The 24,181-nt window shown below is 34.8% G+C and overlaps 1 protein-coding gene across 6 annotated transcripts in view; it reads right to left on the bottom strand.

Annotated features, from left to right (window-relative positions):
* The window catches only part of TBC1D12 (TBC1 domain family member 12), a 118,411-nt gene that overhangs the window by 10,604 nt on the left and 83,626 nt on the right, over positions 1-24,181 (bottom strand). For 5 of the 6 annotated variants that reach the window (XM_068548236.1, XM_068548237.1, XM_068548235.1 and 2 more), the window contains 5 exons: positions 13,874-13,989; positions 9,416-9,498; positions 8,952-9,069; positions 7,614-7,720; positions 1,071-1,151 (listed from right to left, as the gene is read on the bottom strand). In XM_068548236.1, coding sequence (XP_068404337.1) covers positions 1,071-1,151; positions 7,614-7,720; positions 8,952-9,069; positions 9,416-9,498; positions 13,874-13,989 — 505 coding nt within the window. Of the gene's footprint in view, positions 1-1,070; positions 1,152-7,613; positions 7,721-8,951; positions 9,070-9,415; positions 9,499-13,873; positions 13,990-20,208; positions 20,254-24,181 lie in introns of all 6 variants that reach the window. The other variant, XM_068548238.1, reaches the window with a different exon arrangement.

The raw sequence follows: 24,181 nt of genomic DNA, 5'->3' as shown, positions 1-24,181 counted from the left end.
TTTACATTTAATTTCTACTAAAATATAACTTTTACCATTTATTAATCATGAGAAAATGTCTCTGAAGTAAATGCTCATAATTTTAATTCTTACGCTTCCAATATTTCATAAAAGTGAGTTTAAAACTCAGGCTGAGGCCCTGCCAATTAAAACTTCTTACATCTTCTTCCTTGCACTTTTAGTTTCCCACAAATAGCTGACATAGCTAACAGGTCTTGGGATGATACTTACACGAACCCTTCTGCAAATCAAATCTTCTTTCTAACCTTGTTTAGTCAATATTCCCCACCATACTGTTCACTTTTCTAAATTAGAAAAAAGAGTATTCAAGGAATTTAAGAGTTGTTTACATACTCATGAAAACCACTATGAGATATGCACCATTTCTCTACCCTAAACCATGCTCATTTTTAGAGTTTTACTTATAGGGAAGAGAAAAATTAGCTTCCTATGAAGTAGAAAGAAAAGTGACTGGCAGATAAACAGCTCCCCATTATTCAAGGACAAGAAATATTTAAATAAATTTACCTAAATTTAATAAGCTATGATGACAGGAAAAAAAAGTGTTCCTGTTTTCGCCAAAATGATCAGGAGAAAAACTGATGAGAGTGGAGGGAAAGATGAGGTCTATGCGTGAATTAAATGAACAAAGGTTAAGGCACAATAAGAATTATAAATAATACATTAGGGAGTGAATGAAAGTCAGTGAGAGTCAGGGGAGACAACAGGTCACAAGTGAGGTGTGCAGATCATCTATCTTTAAGTTAAGAGTTGGCCTAAAAATACTGCACCCCATTAGTCTTACTGTTACGATTAAATCCTGGACTCTGGGGTCCAACAACCTGGGTTTACATTACAGCTTCACTGTTCCCAAGTTAAATACTCTGAGCCTCAGTTTCCTCTTATATCATTCAGTATAATACCATCTACTTAAAGGGTTATAACATTAAAGGAGATAATGTATGTGAAGAATTACTACAGTTCCTGATACACTGTAAAAATCACACTAGTATCTCAGCGACTGGATTTTGAGAAATTTTTATTAACCACAACAAAAAAAAAAATCACACCTTCTACATCATTCTCTGAATTTGTTTCACTGAAGCTTTTCCACCGTTCCTTTGCTCTTGAGAGGAAGATTTCATAAAGTTCTGGGGGAAAAAAAGAACAAAAATTCATAAATAATAGGAAAGAAATTTATTCTCTTATTTTCTATTTTTACTCTTACTTAAAAATAAAGAGAAAAAATCCTATTATAAGGTCAGATTTTTCTTATGTAGCAGGCATCAAAAATGTGGCAAATTGAAGTACCTGATTCTATCAAAACTATTCATTACTCAACCAGAAAGATAGCAAAGAAAATACTGCAGAGTGGTCATCCAAATAGCTACAATATAGAATGAATGTTAAGAGGCAGGAAGAGATGCTTCTGCTGAAGAAGTATCACTGTAGAATAGCAGAGACATGATTTTCTTGGAGTCAGTCAGATCTAGATTCAAATTCCAGCTCTGCCACTTACTACCTGTGGGACTTCAAGAAAGGTACTTGATCACTCTGGAACTTGGCTTTCTTCATCTGTAAACCGGAGAAAAACACCACCTACTCATGGGGTTACTGATGATTAAATAATTTACATACAGCTCCTGACACCTTACAGACCCTCAGTAAATGCAAATGCTACTTCTTGCTTTCCTTCTCTCTTGAAACTGGTTTCTCCATTATGATATTGCTATCTAAGGCTACCTAAGCTATCCAAAGCTACCAAACTTCACACATTTCGCCAGAAGGGCTACATACAAAAATCTCAACCCCTATCTTTTTACTTTAATTGCCCAATCACTTTTTGAGACTACCACTCTGTGCTTCCATATACAGCATCTCATTAAAACTTCAAGAACAAAAGAAATTGAAAATTTTTCTCAATTCTTAAATTTTAATTGTTTCTACTTTCTATTATAGATACTTAAAAATACATAAAAATAGTAAATTTCCATGACAAAACAGCAAAAAGTACTTCTTGCCAAATAACAACGTTTATATATTGCCCAAAATACCAAGAACATTTTTTACTTCAATTAATCTTTTTTAAAAAATGTATTTAGGGAATTCCCTGGTGGTCCATTGGTTAGAACTTGGCACTTTCACTGCTGAGGGTGTGGGTTCAATCCCTGGTTGGGGGACTAAGATACCACAAGCTGCACGGCACGGCCAAAAATTTATTTTTAATTAAAATATAAAAATAAAAAATGTATTTGTTTTTAAAGGTAATATATGAATGTGATTTTCTAAAAAATTCAAACAGTACAAAACAGTACAGAGTGAAAAATAAATTTCCTTCCCTCCAATGCACTTTGTGCTTACCAAAACTCTAAAGATAAAAATATGCAAACACAAGCATACACATATATATTTTCCTTTAAAAAAAAGTGGCAACATATTACATGCATTGATTTGCATCTTGCTTTATCACACTGGAAGTTGGTCCATATTAGTAGAATAAATCTACTTTAGGTTTGCGGGTTTTTTTTAACAACTGCACAGTATCCCAATGTATGACTGTACGATAGTAAGTATACATAATACTGGGTTGGCCAAAAAGTGCCTTTGGTTTTTAAGTAAAAATAAAAGACACATTTTTCATTTTCATCAAGAACTCTATTGAACAATGTATTCACCCTTTTGTTCCACTACCTTCTGCCATTTTTCAGGCATCTTCATAATTCCATCTTCCCAAAACTTTTTATCTTTTTGAGCAAAGAACTGTTCCAGGTGCCTTTTACAGCCTTGGGAATTGAAATTTTTTCCATTAAGAGAATTTTGTAAAGACCGAAATAAATGGAAATCCAAAGGTGCAATGTCTGGTGAATACAGCGGATGAATCAGAACTTCCCAGCCAAGCTGTAACAGTTTTTGCCTGGTCATCAAAGAAACATGCGGTCTTGCATTAGCCTGATGGAAGACTATGCGTTTTCTGTTGACTAATTCTGGACGCTTTTCGCTGAGTACCACTTTCAGTTGGTCTAATTGGGAGCAGTACTTGCTGGAGTTAATCGTTTCGTTTTCCAGAAGAAGCACATAATGGAGGACTCCCTTCCAATCCCACCATATACACAACATCAATCACCTTCTTTGGATGAAGACCGGCCTTTGGTGTGGTTGGTGATAGTTCATTTCACTTGCCCCATGATCTTTTCTGTTCTACATTATTGTGTGGTATCCACTTTTCCTCGCCTGTCACAATTTGTTTTAAAGGGAACTTTATTATGTATCTATGTATGTATGTATGGCTGGGTCTTCGTTGCTGTGTGGGCTTTCTTTAGTTGTGGTGAGCGGGGGCTACTCTTCGTCGCGGTGCGCGGGCTTCTCATTGCGGTGGCTTCTCTTGTTGCAGAGCACGGGCTTTAGTAGTTGTAGCTCACAGGCTCTAGAGCACAGGCTCAGTAGTTGTGGCGTACGGGCTTAGCTGCTCTGCAGCATGTGGGATCTTCCCAGACCAGGGCACGAACTTGTGTCCCCTGCATTGGCAGGCGGATTCTTAACCGCTGCGCCACCAGGAAACCCCCACAATTTGTTTTAAACACATAACATTTTCATTACGTTTCAGTAGAGAATCGCATGTGGAAATACGGTCAAGGTTTTTTTTTTTTTTTAGCTTAACGTATGTGGAAACCAAACATTAAAGTGATTCACATAACCAAACTGGTGCAAATGATTTTCAACACTTGATTTGGATTTTTTGAGTATGTTGGCTATCTCCCTTGTGGTATAACATTCGATTGTTCTCAATTAATGTCTCAGTTTGATCGCTATCAACTTCAACTGGTCTACCTGACCGTGGAGCATCGTCCAGCGAGAAATCTCCAGCACAAAACTTCACAAACCACTTTTGACACGTTCGATCAATCAAAGCACCTTCTCCATACACTGAACAAATCTCTTTTTGCCATTCCGGTTGCATTTTTACCTTTCTTGAAATAATAAAGCATAATATGCTGAAAATGTTGGTTTTTTTTCTTCCATCTTCAATATTAAAATGGCTACACAGAAATTCACCAATTTTTATAAGTCTTTTTTAAAATGCACGCTGATATGACAGCTGTCACATACAATCTAACAAAAGTGTTTTGAATGAAGTTAAAGACAACTAAGTGCTACGAGCCATCTTACAGATAAAAACGAACGAATCTTTTGGCTAACCCAATATATATACTAACAAGAACCAGATCATTATAAAATTGCTGACTTTTACATTTCAAATAGACTCTTACTATTCTGATCCCTTCTCCCTTCTGTTCACTTCTTGTTACTACTCATGGTTTGGAAAGAAGAATTTTAAAAAGAACAAAAAACTTAAAATTTCTATTATTTGTGCCCAACTCCATCAATGTTTTGATATAAGACGTAGATATAATCTTAAAATTTAGATATATAATTTTTTTTCAATTCTTAAACTGAGGTTTGCACTTTTTCATTTCAAACTGATTCCAAGCTAGGAATTCCAGTTTCACTGTTCTACTCAAACTTCAAAACTGTCTTGGAAAAAGAAAGGCTCACCAAATAAATACATCACTTTTGAAAGTCACAAAATTGATCCAATAATAAAAATGTAGCAATGCATTTCCAAACATCAAAAGATATCTCTTGGGGCTTCCCTGGTGGCGCAGTGGTTGAGAATCTGCCTGCCAATGCAGGGGACACGGGTTCGAGCCCTGGTCTGGGAAGATCCCACATGCCGTGGAGCAACTAGGCCCGTGAGCCACAACTACTGAGCCTGCGCATCTGGAGCCTGTGCTCCGCAACAAGAGAGGCCGCGATAGTGAGAGGCCCGTGCACCGCGATGAAGAGTGGCCCCCGCTTGCCGAAACTAGAGAAAGCCCTTGCACAGAAACGAAGACCCAACACAGCTATAAATAAATAAATAAATAAATAAATAAATAAATAAATAAATAAATAAATAAAAAATAAAGGAATTCCTTAAAAAAAAAAAAAAAGATATCTCTTCAGGGAAGAGTTACAGTGCTCATCTATAATAAGATGACCTGCATCTCAGTTCAATTCCATGCTTGACTGGGCATGTCACACATTTTATTCTGTATGTACAAACGTAGAGCTTGAAGCAGACTAAAGAAGTATCTTGGATTTGAGCAGAGAATACTTTGAGATCAGTGTATGTTTCACTTTCTTGTTTTCTGACAGTAATGATACTGTATGCATTCTCAGTAAATTTCACTTTCACTATAATTTGATATTCATCATCACAAATAACTGTTAGAACACTACTTTGAGATAGCTGATTATCTTATCCCCATTTACAGATGAAGAAAACTAAGACCTCTAGATGTTAAGTAATTTGCCCAAGGTCATAAACCTAATACATAGTGGAACCAAGATTTGAACCACATTTGACTGACTTTAGAACCCCTATTCTTAGTTACTATTCTCTAATGGTTATAAATTTCATGATTAAAACAAATACAACAGGAAAAGAGTCAAACTATTAGAGCCCCTAAAAGTAAACAAAGTTATCAAAACTAAATTTACTTCCACTGAAATTTAGCTTTCTTCCCACCACTGATGAAAAAGAAGAGAATGAGTACCCATTTCACTCCTGAATACATAACTGTTTAGTAGAGAGAAGCTAAAATGACTTTGAAAATAAATGACCCAGTTATTTTACAAACCTTACAAATTTCAAGCTTAAAAAATAACTTTTTGATTAGAGAATCACAAAAGATTAATACCAACTTAACCAATGTTTTAATGTCTAAGTTGTCAGGATACCTAAAAGTGTAAAGCCAAAGTTCTCAAAAAAAACCCCAAAACTGCAAACAAAACTTCAAATAGCCACCAATACTTCTTCATCTCACCTATATGCAAAACTGATTCCTAAGACTTTAACCAATACAATACCTTTTCTAGGCTTAATTTAAAACTCAATTCTTGCTCTAAATTCTAATTTTTTAATTAAAAAAAAAGTCAAGTTAAAATGACATGTTCATTATAGGATTTTTGTGAAAATCAATTTTATAAACCATACATGATCATGCTATTCAAAGTTGGCATCACTTTTAAGACTAAAGATAAACATTTAGATTTTTGTTATAAATTCTGTACAACTATATATAATGCTGATTGCTGTAATGAATATCCTTGTAGAAAAGCTTTTGAAACCAGTCCTGATTATTTACTTAAAGTGTTAGAACTGGAATTAATGCATCAAAGGTTACATTTTTTGATGCTTTTGGTAAATATTTCTAAATTATTTTCAGTCATACTCTATGTGGGTAATTTTCATTAATTTTAATCACTTTTGAGGAGTGAAAAAAACAGGTACCTTGATTTTTTTTTATTTTTTATTTTTTTTTATTTTTTGGCTGCACCGCACGCATGTGGGATTTTAGTTCCCTGACCAGGGATTGAACCTGCACCCCATATATTGGAACCTTGGAGTCTTAACCACTGGACCACCAGGGAAGCCCCGATGTTGTTTTAATATATATGTCTTTGATTTAGCGATCACTAGGAAAATGGTTAAATAAATTATACTACAGCCAAACCGTGGAATACAGTGCAGCTACAGTACATATAAGTGTCCCTTTTATGCACTGACATAGAGGGATGTTCGGATGGTTTGTGGGGAAAAAAAAAATAAAAGGAAGAAAAAGAGAAGGCTTAAAAATTATCATATGTAGATGTACACTTTTTTATGTGCATAGAAAAAAGATCTGGAAGAACATACACCAAATTGCTAACTGGTACCTAGAGTAGGATCAAGAGCAGAAGTTTGGGTGGAAGAGGGGGACGAAACATGCAGTTTGTACTTTACTATTGTTTGACTTTTTTTCAATAAATATGTAAATAAAAAATTTTAAGTAACAATGTATTATTTATATTATTATACTAGAGTCCCTAAGTCTTTCTGTGGTACCTTTATCTGGCATTATCATTATCACTCAGACCATTTAGTATCTTTTATTACTAATTATTTTACCCTACTGATAATATCCTTATTGTATGTAATTTTTTTTAGTTCATCAAAACTACACTACATTTTACTCCTATCTACATTTTACTCCTATGCATCAAGGTTTTAAGAAATTTAAGAAAATAAAAACAATGAGAATCTTACTTCTTTTTGTTTTTTAAACTTAAAAATTTTTAAATAAAAAATTCAAAATGACTGGTTTGGGTAGAAAGATAGGAAAAGAAATTTCTAGCTTTCCCTCAATATTTATGGCTTTTTGAAAAAAGAGGAAACTTTTCCACAGCTATTTTATTTTTCCTTGTATATGTTTATTCACCTATTGTTACCTAGACCCAGAAGTTTTTGAAGTTACCTACAGTTAAGATATTTAGATGTCAAGATTATTATTGATGGTTGTAAACTAAAGGAAAACCCACAAACCTTATTTATATAATATGAAATATAGTAACTTACTTATTAAATCTTACCAGGTTTTAGAAGGGGGTAGGGAATGAAGCATGCTCTTAAAATGACATATATGGTATATGGCCATATATGGCCTTTTCAAATGACCAATCTACTAATCTGCTTTGGAAGGCTGAAGATGGCTGTTTGCATGTGTGGGAGTAACTGAATATAGAATACAAACCAGGAGTGATATTTAGTTCATTTCCTACAGCTAGACTCCAAACTTTCCCACGGACACTAGGGGGCAATCCCTGCCACCACAATTCTCGAACTCTTCTTGTACTACGCCTAGAATTAAAGGGGGAGAAAAAAAGGAGAAAGTTACATTTTATACCAAAAACACTAGTTGCATGATGGTTTATCTAGTCTATGACCAAGTGACTTAATGATTTTTCAGAACATAGAGAGTTAAGTATGTGATGCACTCTTTTCTTGGGTTCATGTATGTAGGCAAAAAAAGCCTAAAAATATATAGCAATTTAAAGGGAACTGCCTTCTACAACTGCCGCTTATACTTAGGATACAATGAGAGAATCAGAAATATGGGGACAATTATGAAAAAAGAAGATAAAAGGAACATAAAAATGCATTGTCAATTCAGTACCAAAAACAAAATCACAACATATTTACTATGTGTAAAGCCCTAGTCTTTGAGAGGCAGCACAGTCTACTGAAAGAAGTGTGGGCTTTAAAATCAGATAGACTTGAGTTCAAATCTGGTTAACCGTTCATTAATTGTACAACCCTGGGCAAATCACTTAACCTCTCTGACTTTGAGCTTCCCTATAAAATAAATGGGAGTAAAGGTTATAAGAATCAAATGTGATTACTTGTATAAAGAGCCTAATATAGTATCTGTCACACTGTGACAATATTCAACAAATTCCCAATGCACATCCTACACTAGGCATTGCAGAAGACATCTCCTACCGTCCAGTCTAGAGGAAAAATAAGGTATGTATAAAAATACTGTCAAAAAATAAAAGGCAAAGTAAGGCAAGAAGTGTATTAGTCTCAAAGTATAATGAGACATTACAGAAGGGAAAGATCATATGTATCTTACTATCTTGATTATGAGAGAAGCATATTAGAAGTCACTTTAATATTTAACATTTAATAAGTGCATATTACAATGAATGTACATATTTAACATTTTCTTTGCCAAAAAACCTGCTATTACATCAATAGTGCATCTTGCAATAGATGGTATGTTAGAATTAAGAAAATATGGTAACTGAGGAAATTAGAAGTTTCATGGATCAACTAATATTTCAGATGGGACTCAAATGATAGGTAAAATTCTGACAGGCACAGAGGGTGGTCAGTAAGGGAAGTAGGCATTAGAGACTGAGGGATTTACAAAAGCAAAGCACAGAGATAAGCATGAAAATTTTCAAACATTGGTTAATAGTATAATTTAGTCAAAACATAAGATACATGCTGGAAATCATAAAAATACAAAATTGGAAACGAGATCTTTGGAGACAGACTGAAATTCAGGAAAAGTCTGCTTACTTACATTACTTCCCAGTTGGGTAGTACTTCATTGATCCAAATTACCATTGCACTTGCAATATTTTCTTCCTGTTTAAATCGTTCTTTCATTATTTTTTTTCTTTTATGTGCTTCTTTAATTTCTGTTTTAAACAAGTAAAAATTATTTCATGAATAGATTCATGAATAATATCTTCATTTATAAATTAAGATACTAGTAGTCCCAGGTTTATGACATAATTACAGAGTCTCTCATAGATAGTCTGCTGCCTTTCTCCTCATAATAGCTTTGTAAAAGTACTTACAGAAAAACTGTGATTCTAGAATGATATTTTATTTCTCTTTAAGAACAAATTTAGTTAGAAAAATAAGAAATCAGCATCATCTTAAAGACAGGCTTGGTCAATTTCACCATCTTCCATCCTACTGAAATTAATTTCCTATTGATACCAATAAATTAAATATACCAATTGGAGTTAAATTTTATACCTCGTTTTTTAGCCTCAGCCACCATCTCATCATATTCTTGTCGGTGACGTAAAGCTTCTTCCACAGATTTGGCAGGAAGATTTCTGAGGAAAAACAAGTTTTACATCAACTTTTAAAAGACTAACTTAAGTTTATTGACTTCTTTTCTTTTTATAGCTGGATACAAAGAATTTCTAACCCAACCTTCACATTTCATACATTAAGAAAGTCTAAGGTTGAAAAGAACTCTGCATCTTAGAAAAGAATCAGAATCCAGGTTGCTAATATTTGTTATACATATGTGTGTATATAAATTTATGTATCATATATATTTGTTTATATATCATTTAAACATGTCCAATTTTAGCCAATAATCCTAGGTTATTTGTTAAACCCACTTACTATAGTTTTTTTTTTTTAGTCGACTTTTTAAAAAAAATATTTATTTATTTATTTGGCTGGGTCAGGTCTTAGTTGCAGCCTGAGGGATCTATTTCCCTGACCAGGGATCGAACCCAGGCCCCCTGCATTGGGAGCGCGGAGTCTTAACCACTGGACCACCAGGGAAATCCCTAGTCAACGTTTTTGAGGTATAATTTCACACAACAAAACGGAAAAACATATTTTAAGAGTACTGTTTGTTGAGTTTTGACAAATTTATATACCTGCGCAAACAACACACCAATCAAGATATAGAATGTTCCTATCATTCCAGAAAGTTTCTTTTTGACCCCTTTACACTTAATACTTACCTACCTCCTACCTTAAGCAATCACATATCTGATTTCTATCACTACATATTAGTCAGCTGCCTTTAAAGAATTTTGTATAGATTCTTTTGTACCTGACTTCTTTTGCTCAGCATATATATATATATATATATATATATATATTTTTTTTTTTTTTTTTACGTTTTTATTGGAGTATAATTGCTTTACAATGGTGTGTTAGTTTCTGCTTTATAACAAAGCGAATCAGTTATACATATACATATATCCCCATATCTCTTTCCTCTGTGTCTCCCTCCCTCCCACGTTCCCTATCCCACCCTTCTAGCTGGTCACAAAGCACCGAGCTGATCTCCCTGTGCTATGTGACTGCTTCCCACTAGCTATCTATTTTACATTTGGTAGTGTATATATGTCCATATATACACTACCACTCTCTCACTTTGTCCCAGCCTACGCTTCCCCCTCCCCATGTCCTCAAGTCCATTCTCCAGTAGCTCTGTGTCTTTATTCCCGTCTTGCCCCTAGGTTCTTCATGACCATTTTTTTTTTTTTTTTTTAGATTCCATATATATGTGTTAGCATATGGTATTTGTTTTTCTCTTTCTGACTTACTTCACTCTGTATGACAGACTCTAGGTCCATCCACCTCACTACAAATAACTCAATTTCGTTTCTTTTTATGGCTCAGCATATTTTTGATATTCATCCACATTGTTCTGTGTATTAGTAATGTATTCCTTTTAATTGGTGAATAATGTTCCATTTATCTATGTGGATGGACATTTAGACTGTTTCCAGTTAGGTGCTACTATGAATAAAAACTACTCTAAATATTCAAGTGTGGCTGTCTACATTCATTTCTCTTGGTAAATACCTAAGAGCAGAATTCCTAGATCATAATGTAAGTGCAGGTATATTTTTATAACAAAATGCTTTCCACTTTACTAGAGTTTTAAGATACCATTCTGAATAAAAATTTGATAATCAGTTACTTGCATATACCATATTTTGGTTTATAAAATCAAAGGCTTCACAGAGGCAGTGATTTAGATACATGACTACGCAAGAAGAAACACATTTGAATATTACCATATCTAAATGTCATAATAAGGTCCAGTTTTTGGAATTAGATTTTTAAATTATTTTCAACAGGCTAGGTGGAAAAGGTATGTGACAAACTTTCAAATTATACATTCTACTTCTTCTCTTCTTGAGTTAGTCAGATTCCTCAGGTATGTTGTAGCAGGGAGGAATAAAGGTTAAGATTTCTGCTTCAGGCCATAATGGAAAAAGAGAGTCAGGTTTATCCTCTTGTCTTAATTAATTAGAAAAATGAGTTAAATATATTAAACAACATTTTTTAAGATAATTGGACAACAGGCAGCACAAGACAGTGGTCCTTATGAGAAAGGAAATAAACAAGGAAACCCTGCAAGTGCCTGACCTTACAGCCTGTCTCCAGGTCTCAGTGGTAGGAGAGAGTGCCAAAACAGAGCCCACCGGTCTTGCTGAGTTGAGGAAATAGAGTTTGAAGTTGGGGAGTCCAAGACAGACAGAATTTGCGTAACAGAGTACCAGAGAGAAGGGAGCTGCAGAGGCTTTGCCTGAACACTGATCTATGCACGCGTGTGATTAAACTATGGTGGCCAGGGAAAGAAACACAAGAAATAGGCAGAACAATCTGAAAATCACACTGGACTGACCCGTCAAAGTAGAAAGACCTCCTAATAGACAGGGTATCAGATAGAGTCCTTAGGGTATTGCCTCAGTAGTAAGGATAAATTAGCCCTAAAGGCTGTTCTGGAAGCACTCTAACAATGCTTATATCAAAAGGATCAAACCAATTCCAAATAACTTAATTGCATACCAAACCAAAAAAATATTTAAAGTAATACAAGAAAGTCCAATATCCAACCATGTAAAAATACAACAGCTGGTATCCAATAAAAATTACCAGGGATGTAAAGAATCAGGAAAATACACTATAATGAGAAGAAAAATCAATCAGCAGAAATAGTGCAGAAATGTCAGATAACAGGATTATAAATCAAGGACGATAAAACTGCTGTTATAAACATACTCAAGAAGGTAGAAGAAAGCAGGAGCATGATAAGAGAAACTTAAGATCCAAATCAAATGTCTACAGATGAAAATTTCTAAAATGATAAATTCAAAAAATGGGATTGACAGCAAATTATATACTGCAGAAGAAAAAAATATAAGTGAACTTTAAGATATAATAATATAAAACTATACAAAATGAAACAGAGAGAAAGAATACCCCTCCAAAAACACAAATGAGCTATGGGACATGGAAAAATATCAAGTAACATGTTTAATGGACATCTCAGAAGAAAGGAGGGAGGGCAGAACAAAAAACTGTTGAAGAAACGAAGGCTAAAATTTTTCCAAAATCGACACAAAACTATAAATGCACAGACACATTAAGCTCAATGAACCCCAAACAGATGGAACATGAGAAAACCACACCAAAGCAACCATAATCTAATTTATGAAAATCACATAAAGGAAAGTCTTAAAAGCATTCAGAAAGTAAAAGAATTCACTGAAGGCTGAAGAAGTCAACAAAGACATGAAAGAAAGGAAAAAGCCTTACTCTTAAAGAATTATGTAGGTGAGGGACTTCCCTGGTGGTCCAGTGGTAAAGAATCCGCCTTCCAGGAACTTCCCTGGTGGCACAGTGGTTAAGAATCTGCCTGCCAATGCAGGGGACACAGGTTCGATCCCTGGTCCGGGAAGATCCCACAGGCCGCGGAGCAACTAAGCCTGTGTGCCACAACTATTCAAGCTCCCGCATCTAGAGCCCATACTCCGCAACAAGAGAAGCCACCATAATGAGAAACCCGCATACCGCAATGAAGAGTAGCCCCGGCTCGCCTCAACTAGAGAAAGCTGGCACGCAGCAACAAAGACCCGATGCAGCCAAAAATAAATAAATAAATAAATTTATTTTTTAAAAAAAGAATCCACCTTCCAATGCAGGGGATACAGGTTCGATCCCTGGTCAGGGAATTAAGATCCCACATGCCGCAGGGCAAGTAAGCCTGTGCACCACAACTAGAGAGCCTGCGCACTGCAACTACCAAGCCCGTGCGCTCTGGAGCCCGCATGCCACAATGAAGAACCTGCGTGCTGCAACAAAAGATCACACGTGCCGCAACTAAGACCCAACGCAGCTAAATAAATAAATAAATACTTAAAAAAAGAATATATTCTTAACAGTAAACCAACTGGTTGACAGTCAGTAGTTGCGTGGCATAAAAGGCAAAAAGGACAAATACATCATAAGTGCATATTAAATGTCAAGAAAGGAAAAATAACTGCTCTATCATGTGACGATAAGGCGGGGGGTGTGTATTGGCAAAATAAGTGAAAAGGATTAAGCAGAACAAACCTCCAGTTATAACAATACTGTACATCAACTATGTTTCAATTAAAAAAAAAAAAAGATAAGGCAGAGGAAGGTTGAAATAGGAACAGATATAAAAAGCCAAGATTTTATGTTTCATACACTGGGTCATAGAGATTCTAGAAAATATGCATAAAGCTTGGAGATCAACAATTCTTCCCTATTAGTGTTAGGATTCATCTCTGGGATTAAAAATAATTTTCTCTAACAAACCCATTTCTTTAACTAATTTCTTGGTATCTTTTAAATGAAATAGTAATAAGAAAAATTAAAGTTTAAAATTCAAACAGTGTGCCTGATGATCACTAAAATACTTACGATGGTCGATCCTCAAGAATCAGGGCAGTGGTAGAGAGTGGCTCAAATTCAAAATTCTTTCGTCTTGAAGACTGAGGTGGTGGTTTACAGGTTCTCCCTGTTCGTGCTTCATATTCCTAGAGTAGACAAAAATATACATATGCAGCAACTAACTTTTCCAATTTGCAGTTTGCATTATTAAATCTGTATCATTAAAGATATTATGCTATAATAAGGAATATATACAATTCATACATTAATTTGGTAAAAAGATCAGGTAGACAAAAAAAGTCACTTTTTTCCCCCTGAAGCAATATAAACTATGAATTTATATTATATGTAAAGTATGAAAGTATGTTAAAAGAGGGGAAGATATAAATGTACTAGATTAATTAGCTAAGGTTTTAGAAAGATATTCCTGCTTACTTTCTATGGTATCAGTTATCCAAGTCCAGCTTTCAATAATTTACAGCAGATAAGCCTACTTTCTAAACCTTCAGCCAAGATCAATGATGGAAATGTTGACACAAGAAATAGGTAATCCTGCTGCAATGCTCTGAAGATTTCTCTCAAGGGTGACACTGAACCTCTAATCAAACACTGGTTTTGGATTTCAACCTACTCTGAATCTAACTACTATAAATCTACCTACTTACTCTAAATTGAAACAATAATTCACCAACATATCTTATCCAAAAATACAGCCAAAGACTGTCAAATACTTCACTAAAATTAAAAGACTGTTACTACAGTATTTTTCTCATTCAACTGAATTGATAATTCTCTTAAAAGAAGTGAAGTTAATTAACATGATATGTTTTTGGTGAACACATTTAAATTTCCACATTTGAGCATTTTTTTCATAAATGTTCACAAGCTTCTGAAATTTATTTCTAGAAATTTGCAAAAGATCAGTAACAAGATTATGGTTTGTAATTTCCAGAACCCACATTTTCCCCGTTCTAAAAAAAAAAGTCAAGCTAGTGTTTGATCATCTCCAGATAACGAATATATTTGCCATGACATTCTCAAAGATTACTCAGTGATTTCATGAGATCTGCGAGCCCACTGGCTTCTAGAGAAGACATTAATTTAAATGAAGAAAATTAAATGCACTTAAAGTGGTCAAATGTTTCACTTACTAACTAGCTGCTTTCCTACCATGGCCTATAATTCTTTTAATATTATTATCTCTTCTAACTCAGAGACTGTTTCTCCCTACTGAATCTGACAGTTGCAAAATATGAACTGATGATTCCATCCCTCTTAAAAATCTGATAATCTTGTTGAAGATTCATCTTATTTGATATCACGTTAAAAAACAGTTTATGTTGTCTTAGTCATTTTCTATAAACTTCAAGCTTACTTTATGGTTCCTGCCACTGTTTATAATGGTTTGTACTATTGTTTTATAACTGTCTTTAGTTTTACATCTCTCCTTCCACCTACTAAATCTATGCTGTTAATCTGAGAGTTCCTTTGCATGACTGCATTGGATTTTTAGAGACTTCTTCTCAAATTATTTAGAACTGTGTACTTTCATTTTTATTAATTCACATTTCAAAGAACTGCATAGCCTTTCAGTGTCAAAATCCATGGGGTCACTCATTTCTTTTTCTCTTTCGAAATTTTCTTTCCTAATATCTAGGATACACATGTAATTATGATCAATGTTTCTTTTCTTCATTACAAACTCAAGTGTAACAAATCCCCATTTCTGCTAATATGTTTTTCTTATTAAAAACCATAGATGCTAAATACATATGAGGTTTGTTATCACTTAAACAGCACTTTGTCTTCCTACAATGTGACCAGGTCTCACTGCCAGATAGAATGCAATGAATACTATCCAATAAAGCATGTTCCATGCAAACAAATGCCAGTACATAGATAGCAAAATAAAACTTTTTTCTTTTTGAATTTTATTTATTTTTTTATACAGCAGGTTCTTATTAGTTATCTATTTTATACATATTAGTGTATATATGTCAATCCCAATCTCCCAATTCATCCCACCACCCCCCCAAAACTTCTAAATCAATATATTAATAACAGCTAGCATTTACTGTCACAATGTACCATGCATTGTTTTAAACAGTTAACACATTTAATCCTTGAAACAACCTTGTGAGGCACCTAACTCACAGTAGAGGAAACTGAGGCACAAAGATGTGCAGTCACTTGCCAAAGGTCATAAATTGCAGGCAGGGTAGGCTCCAGAGCTTGGCCTTTTAACGATCTATTATCTTACTATGTATTAGCAGACAGTCAAGTAACTATCTATGACAATTTAAAATAATGAGACAGATGAAACCATTCAGTGAGAGGCTGATGGAGAACTTTAAAGTGGGAAGATCAAGCTAACAATACCTCAATCACTGATCCATCTAAACACTATTTTAAAAGACCACCAGATAGTATGTGTTTCCTGATGCAATATGAAGTACATAGCATCATTCTTGAAGTATTCTTGCCAAAAGAAAAATCAAACAAATATGATTAAGCCTATAGAACTGTACTCTCCGATATGGCAGTCAAAAGAAGTGATAACCAAATAAGTCATATATGCTCAAGTTTACATAGAAAAATATCAAGGAATTTGAACTAGAAGGGGTTTTCCTCTGGAGGGTTAGACTAGAAATGAAGTGCATTTGTCTTACTTTAAATTATTCAGTACTGTTTGACTTTTCTTACAAGAAATAAAGTAGTTTGTTTGTAAGAGAGATCATTTTATAGTCACGGTGGATAACTCACAAAGATTTTACTGAAGAGTTGGGATCAGAACTGGGGCAAAAATGATAGGTATTAATTACATAGAAAGGATTGGACAGAACATGCCAGGGGGAGCAAGCAAAGGCATGGATTAGGGAAACACATTAATCTCACTGAATATGAAAAAGGATGAGAAATAAAGTATAGGCTAAATTATGGGGCCTTTCACGGGCAAAAATATTTGGAATTCATGATGAACAAAATGGAGAGCCACTGAAAGTCTGAACAAAAAATGAAAAGTCTTTTATTAAAAATTAACTAAATAAGTACACATTTAATATGAAAGGCAAGACAAAAACAAGTACATAAATATCATTTATTTATGTATCTACCTTACAAATGAGCTTTATACAGAATTGTCACTCAAATATTTTTCACATGAGGAAAGAAGTTGTATTCTAGTATTTCCTATCACAGATGCTTAGCATAAAAATGCTTTAAATTTCTAGAGAATAATTATTTTAAAAGCTTAAAACATGACATCAATCCATACTTATCTGAAAGTAGGATAGATTTATACATATTTAATGACTTAAATATTTGCCAAATAACTTAAGATGCTCTTTTAACATGATTAAAATTACAAATTATATTAGAAATAGTAAAATATTAAATATCAGTACTTTCAAAAATAATCACAAAGTGATATCAAATACATTTAGGCAAATGTATCAGACCACAGGACTAATATTCCATATATTTAGCTAACTGTGGTCTCTATTTGACCAAGAGGCTCACAGCACCAATCAGAGACTCCACTTCTCTACTACTCTCTCAGCTATGCCCTCCTCCACGTGTGGGCTTCATCTGGAGGTTGGCTTGCTGCTCAGAGAAATGACTGTAGCAAAGCCAGTTGTCACATCCTCATAGCATAACTTTCAAAGATCCTCTAGTTGCTCTTCTAATAATAACTCTCACAAAATACAAAGAAAGCATCTTTCCTGGAAGGTCCCAGGAAACACCCCATTCAACACGCAATCACAATGACCTGAAAAATAAGCTTTATCAATGAGTTAAAGTTAATTAGGGCTTATCCCTATAGGTGAGGAAAATCACATAATTCTTAAATGAGTCGAAGGCAATAGAGAGAGAAAATAGTGTTCAAGTTATTGATAAGTAGTTGATATACATAATAAGACTTCATTTAAAAATACAACCAAATAATATCTCATGGGAGAAATTCCTGAAGTCATTTTCACTTTAAATCCATGTGGGTCATGTCATAAAAATCCCCTGTATATTCCTTCCATAGAAGTTTAATAAGGAACAAAAAATTGATAATTTTATAAGTTATAAAGAAACTTTACAATATTAAAAAGCAATTGGAAATATCATAGTCCAAGGAAATCAGTAAATAATGCTAGCTATAGCAAATCACCGTTTGAAAATATCACATCGATCTACCTCATTTCCTGCCAACAAAGGTCAGTTGTTGTTGTTTGGTTGTTTTTTTTTTTTTTGGCCATGTCGCGCGGCATGTGTGGCCTTAGTTTCCCAACCAGAGATTGAACCCAGGCCCTCGGCAGTGAAAGCGCACGGTACTAACCTCTGGACCGCCAGGGAATTCCAAAGGTCAGTTTTTTTTCAAAGGTCAGTTTTAACTGACTTATTTTCATGAGTTGTTGGGAGCTACCTACCAAAGGTTAAGAGGCATTTAGCTTTTCTTTTAACTTAGGGAACGTATTTTTATGGGGTATTGTAATGAAGCCTGTTTATTTTTTTAATTTAACTTATTCTTCATCTTTCACTCAAAATATTGTTCTATGGAATGTTTACTTTAACTGGGGTAACTAGAATAGAAGATGAAACCAGCGCTAGGGGCAGGCTGGCAAATATCTGTAGGATAATTTATTCTAGTTACTGTAAGAAAATTTGAGTCAAACAGGCAATTAATTCTAAGTCTGATCAAAAGATGGTAGGCAATTGCTGTCATCTCCACAAGCATAAAGTAGAAAAAATTACTTACAATTCCAAGGCAAAGAAATACTGGATTCACATAAACGAAAAAGATGTTTTTCCTCAAAATAATCTCTTAGAAAAGAGAAAGCACATTTGCTTAACAACATCTAATTTTATGGGTGCTTTCTCTCTATTAATTTGAACAGCAAAGCACTATTTGGAGAAGGTGCATTATCCTGAAACTATCTCAGTCAACACTAGTTTGGAAGGTGATTTTTTTTTTAAATAATTTTTTAAAATAAATTTATTTATTTTAGGCTGCATTGGGTCTTCATTGCTGCGCACAGGCTTTCTCTAGTTGTGGCAAGTGGGGGCTACTCTTCGTTGCGCCGCGCAGGCTTCTCACTGCTGTGACTTCTCGTTGCAGAGCACGGGCTCTAGGCACGCGGGCTTCAGTAGTTGTGGCACGTGGGCTCACTAGTTGTGGCTTGCGGGCTCTAGAGCACAGGCTCAGTAGTGTGGTGCACGGGCTTGGATGCTCCGTGGCATGTGGGATCTTCCCGGACCAGGGCTCGAACCCACGTGCCCTGTATTGGCAGGCAGATTCTTAACCACTGCGCCACCAGGGAAGCCCCTGGAAGGTGATTTTTTTTTTAATAGGTTTTTTTGTTGTGGCTTTGTTAAATTGGAGAAGGAAAGGAAGAAAATGGACACAAAGTAATGAAGGATTCCCGGAGGTATAACCATTCAATTGCAAACTATCATAAAGAGCCTTTTAAACATTACCTTAAAGAACAATATAGTAAGAGATCAGGTTGTAGAGATCATAATTTTATACTTATAGAACAAATAAAAGAAAAAATGTAATGCATCTGGAAGCTTGTGGCTTGAGACAAAATTTTAGTAACAAGATAATACACTTAAAAAGCACTATATCTCCTACAACTTTGACGAAAGTGAAGATGATGTGCTCTGGGGTTAAAGACCACAAAAGTGGTCAGTGATGCTGAACGTACTGACATCAAAGATGTATGCAAACAGATCTGAATAAAAAGACACTATTTCTTAATATATTATTATATATGTGAATTGAATATGTAATTAGAAACAAGTAAGTATTTGGTTTTCATCTACATTCCTAAAACTAATATATACACGTTGGACAAAAAAATTCTTCAGAAAGATAGGTAGATTCCCACTTGGTGGACTGGGTAATTCATACCAACTTTCTTGCTGAAAACAACCTCTGGGATCCCAAAGGGGTAACAAACAAGGTGAGCCTATCGATCATCCCATTAGTATGCATGGGGGCAGTTCTGGACATCCAGGGCAGGAAGGGAAAACTTGAAGAAAGCCTGGCTGTTAGTTGGAATGGTCAAGGGGGGCCAGAATTTGTGGGCCAGAGTAGCAGAAAAGCACTCCATTGAGAAAGAGCTCCAGAAATCTGCACAGGAGTCCTCTTGAGTCTTCAGCTGAATACCAAACTGCACATGTGTAAGGCGAAATACTACAAGGCTGGGCAAAAAACAACTTCCGGGGAAAGAACAATTACTGTGGAGTGGTAAGCAAAACAGTTTCCAGAGCTCACCCACGGCTGAGAAGTATTCATATTCCCACCAACCAGAATGGAAAGTCTTCACTGATTACACAGGATATTCAGGAGAGACATGAATGTTCAGACTCACCTGAAACTATGCAAGTCAGAAGACAATGGAAAAACCTTTAAATTGCTGGAAGAAAAAAAATAATAAAATAATGGGGGAAAAAGCCTGTTGATTTAGGACCCTATACCAAAAAAAATATGTATCTTTGAAAAATAAAAGCACAATAGAAATGTTTTCAGACAAACAAAACCTGAGAGAATCTGTTGTCAGTGGACCTGCTCTATATTTTAAAGGAAATCTTTCAGGCAGAAAGAATACATCATATGAAAACATGAATCTACACAAAGAAATAAAAAGCACCAAAAATAGTAAATATGGAAAACATTTTAGAAAAGACATAAATAAGAGACAAAAATATATAAGTCATTTTTAAAAGGATATCTGACTACTTAAAGCAAAAATAATACCAGTGTACTGAGGGGCTTACAGCACAAAATCAGAAGGGAGAGAAAGGCAGTATACTGTTGTAAGGTTATTACATTATGCTCACAGTGGTATAACATTATTTGAGCATAGATTGTGATAAAGATAAATATCGTAAGCCCTACTGCAGCAGTTCTCAACAGTGTCCCAGAGATGGTTTCATGAGGTTTGCAAAGTCAAAACTATAGTCCTAATAGTGCTAATAGTTTGTCAATGTGTTGACATTAGCACTAATTTTGCTAAAGCAATATTGAATAAAACTGTTGATGCCTTAGCACAAATCAAGGCAGAGACACCAAACTGTACTACTAATCACTGTGTTCTTCATGACATGGACTCACAGTTTAAAAAAAAAAGGGGGGGGGGAGGGGAGAAGGGATGGCCAATTTCACTTTTTAAGTGAATTAATAAATATTTCATTCTTTCAGTTTTAATTCTGGGTACAGCAGTAATTGACAGACAATCCCCATAAACAAGAACTCTTTGAGATCCTTCATACCCAGAATCCAAAGCAGTTGTAAAAATAAAACGTTTGAGAACTGTTGGCCAAGAACAACCACTGAAAAACTAAAACAAAGGTATATTGAATAAGCTAACAGTGGAGTTAAAATGGAGTACTAAAAAACTCATTTAATCCAAAAGAGGGCAGGAAATGAGATAAAAAGAAACAAAGACCAGATGGGACAATTTGAAAAGAAGTAGCAAGATAGTAAATTTAAAACAAGTCATACCAATAAATGACACTCCATTTAAAAAGAAGAGAGTATTAGACTGCCTACATAGACCCAAATATATGCTACATACAAAAAAACCACTTTAAATATGAAGATGGATAAAAAGTAAATGGATAGAAGAATAAATATCATGTAAACACTAAGTGAAAGCAAGCTTCAGTGGCTAAATTAAAGTTAGACAAAAACTTCATAATAAGAACCATTACCAGGGCAAAAAAGACATTACATTAATGGTAAAAAGGTCGATTCATCTAGAAGACATAAATACGAAGCTTCAAAACAAAAAGAGAAAAAAAAGAGCAAAAGGAGAAATAGCCAAGTAGACTATGGTGGACATTTTATTACTCCTCTCTCAGTAATTCACAGAACAAATAGAAAATCAGCAAAATTATACAAGACTTGAACAACACTATCATCTAACATGACCTAACTGACATTTATACAACACTAACCCAACATCAGCAGAACATACACATTCTTTTCAAGGACACAAGGAACATTCCCTAAGACAAGCTATATCTAGGACATAAAACAAGTCTCAATATATTGAAAAAGACTAAAATTTCATAATGTATACTGTATGAGCATAATGGAATTAAATTAGAAATTATCTACAGAAACATCTGGGAAAATTCTAAAATATTTGAAAATTAAAACAACACATTTCCAAAGAATCATGACAAAAGAAATAACAGAGAAAACATTTTGAATCGAATGAAAATGAAAATTCTGAAACTTGTAAAATGCAGCTAAAGCATAGTTAGAGGGAAATGTATAGCTTAATCCACATATTAAAAAGATAAAAGGTCTAAAATCAATGATCCATCTTAAAAATCTAGAAAAAACAAATTCGAACCAAGAGGAAAGTAAATAATAAAGAGCAAAAATAAATGCGACAGAAACAGAGAAAGAGGTAAAAATCAGTGAAACAAAAGAGGTACACGTTTTTAAAGATCAGTAACACTGATAACTTCTGGCAAAACTGATCAAGAAAAAAAGACAAATTACTAAAATCAGGAATGTATGAGAGATAATCTGTATCCATTATCACATAACCAGTAGACATTAAAAGGATAAAAAGAGAATATTATTAACAATTTTTTTTCCAATAAGTCCAACAACAGAGGTGAAATGTAAAAATCTCTTAAAAGACATAAGTTAACCAAGTCTGACTCAAGAAAAAATAGAAACAAAAATAAACTCAAAATGGGTTAAAGACCTAAATGTAAGGCCAGACCCTATAAAACTCTTGGAGGAAAACATAGGCAGAGGGCTTCCCTGGTGGCACAGTGGTTGAGAATCTGCCTGCCAATGCAGGGGACACGGGTTCGAGCCCTAGTCTGGGAAGATCCCACATGCCGCGGAGCAACTAGGCCCGTGAGCCACAACTACTGAGCCTGCGCGTCTGGAGCTTGTGCTCCGCAACAAGAGAGGCCGCGACAGTGAGAGGCCCGCGCACCGCGATGAAGAGTGGCCCCCGCTTGCCGCAACTGGAGAAAGCCCTCACACAGAAACGAAGACCCAACACAGCCAAAAATAAAAATATACAAATAAATAAATAAATAAAATTAAAAAACATATTAAAAAGAAAATACAAAAAATTAAAAAGCTTTTGCACAGCAAAGGAAACCATAAACAAGACCAAAAGACAACCATCAGAATGGGAGAAAATATTTGCAAATGAAGCAACTGACAAAGGATTAATCTCCAAGATTTACAAGCAGCTCATGCAGCTCAATAACAAAAAAACCAACAACCCAATCCAAAAATGGGCAGAAGACCTAAATAGACATTTCTCCAAAGAAGATATACAGATGGCCTACAGACACATGAAAGAATGCTCAACATCATTAATCATTAGAGAAATGCAAATCAAAACTACAATGAGATATCATCTCACACCGGTCAGAATGGCCATCATCAAAAAATCTAGAAACAATAAATGCTGGAGAGGGTGTGGAGGAAAGGGAACCCTCTTGCACTGTTGGTGGGAATGTAAATTGATAGAGCCACCATGGAGAACAGCGTGGAGGTTCCTGAAAAAACTACAAATAGAACTACCATACGACCCAGCAATCCCACTACTGGGCATATACCCTGAGAAAACCATAGGTCAAAAAGAGTCATGTACCAAAATGTTCATTGCAGCTCTATTTACAATAGCCAGGACATGGAAGCAACCTAAATGTCCATCGACAGATGAATGGATAAAGAAGATGTGGCACATATATACAATGGAATATTACTCAGCCATAAAAAGAAATGAAATGGAGGTATTTGTAATGAGGTGGATGGAGTTAGAGTCTGTCATACAGAGTGAAGTAAGTCAGAAAGAGAAAAACAAATACAGTATGCTAACACATATATACGGAATCTAAGGAAAAAAAAAAAAAAAAGGCCATGAAGAACCTAGTGGCAAGACGGGAATAAAGACACAGACCTACTAGAGAATGGACTTGAGGATATGGGGAGGGGGTGGGGTGAGATGTGACAGGGTAAGAGAGTGTCATGGACATATATTAAAAAAACAAAACAAAACAAAAACAAAAACATAGGCAGAACACTCTATGACATAAATCACAGCAAGATCTTTTTTGACCCACCTCCTAGAGAAATGGAAATAAAAACAAAAATAAACAAATGGGACCTAATGAAACTTCAAAGCTTTTGCACAGCAAAGGAAACCATAAACAAGATGAAAAGACTACCCTCAGAATGGGAGAAAATACTTGCAAACGAAGCAACTGACAAAGGATTAATCTCCAAAATATACAAGCAGCTCATGCAGCTCAATATCAAAAAACAGACAACCCAATCCAAAAATGGGCAGAAGACCT

Source organism: Eschrichtius robustus, chromosome 7, assembly GCF_028021215.1.
Source record: "Eschrichtius robustus isolate mEscRob2 chromosome 7, mEscRob2.pri, whole genome shotgun sequence".
NCBI lineage: Eukaryota > Metazoa > Chordata > Mammalia > Artiodactyla > Eschrichtiidae > Eschrichtius > Eschrichtius robustus.
This window is presented reverse-complemented; position numbering and strand designations above follow the sequence as displayed.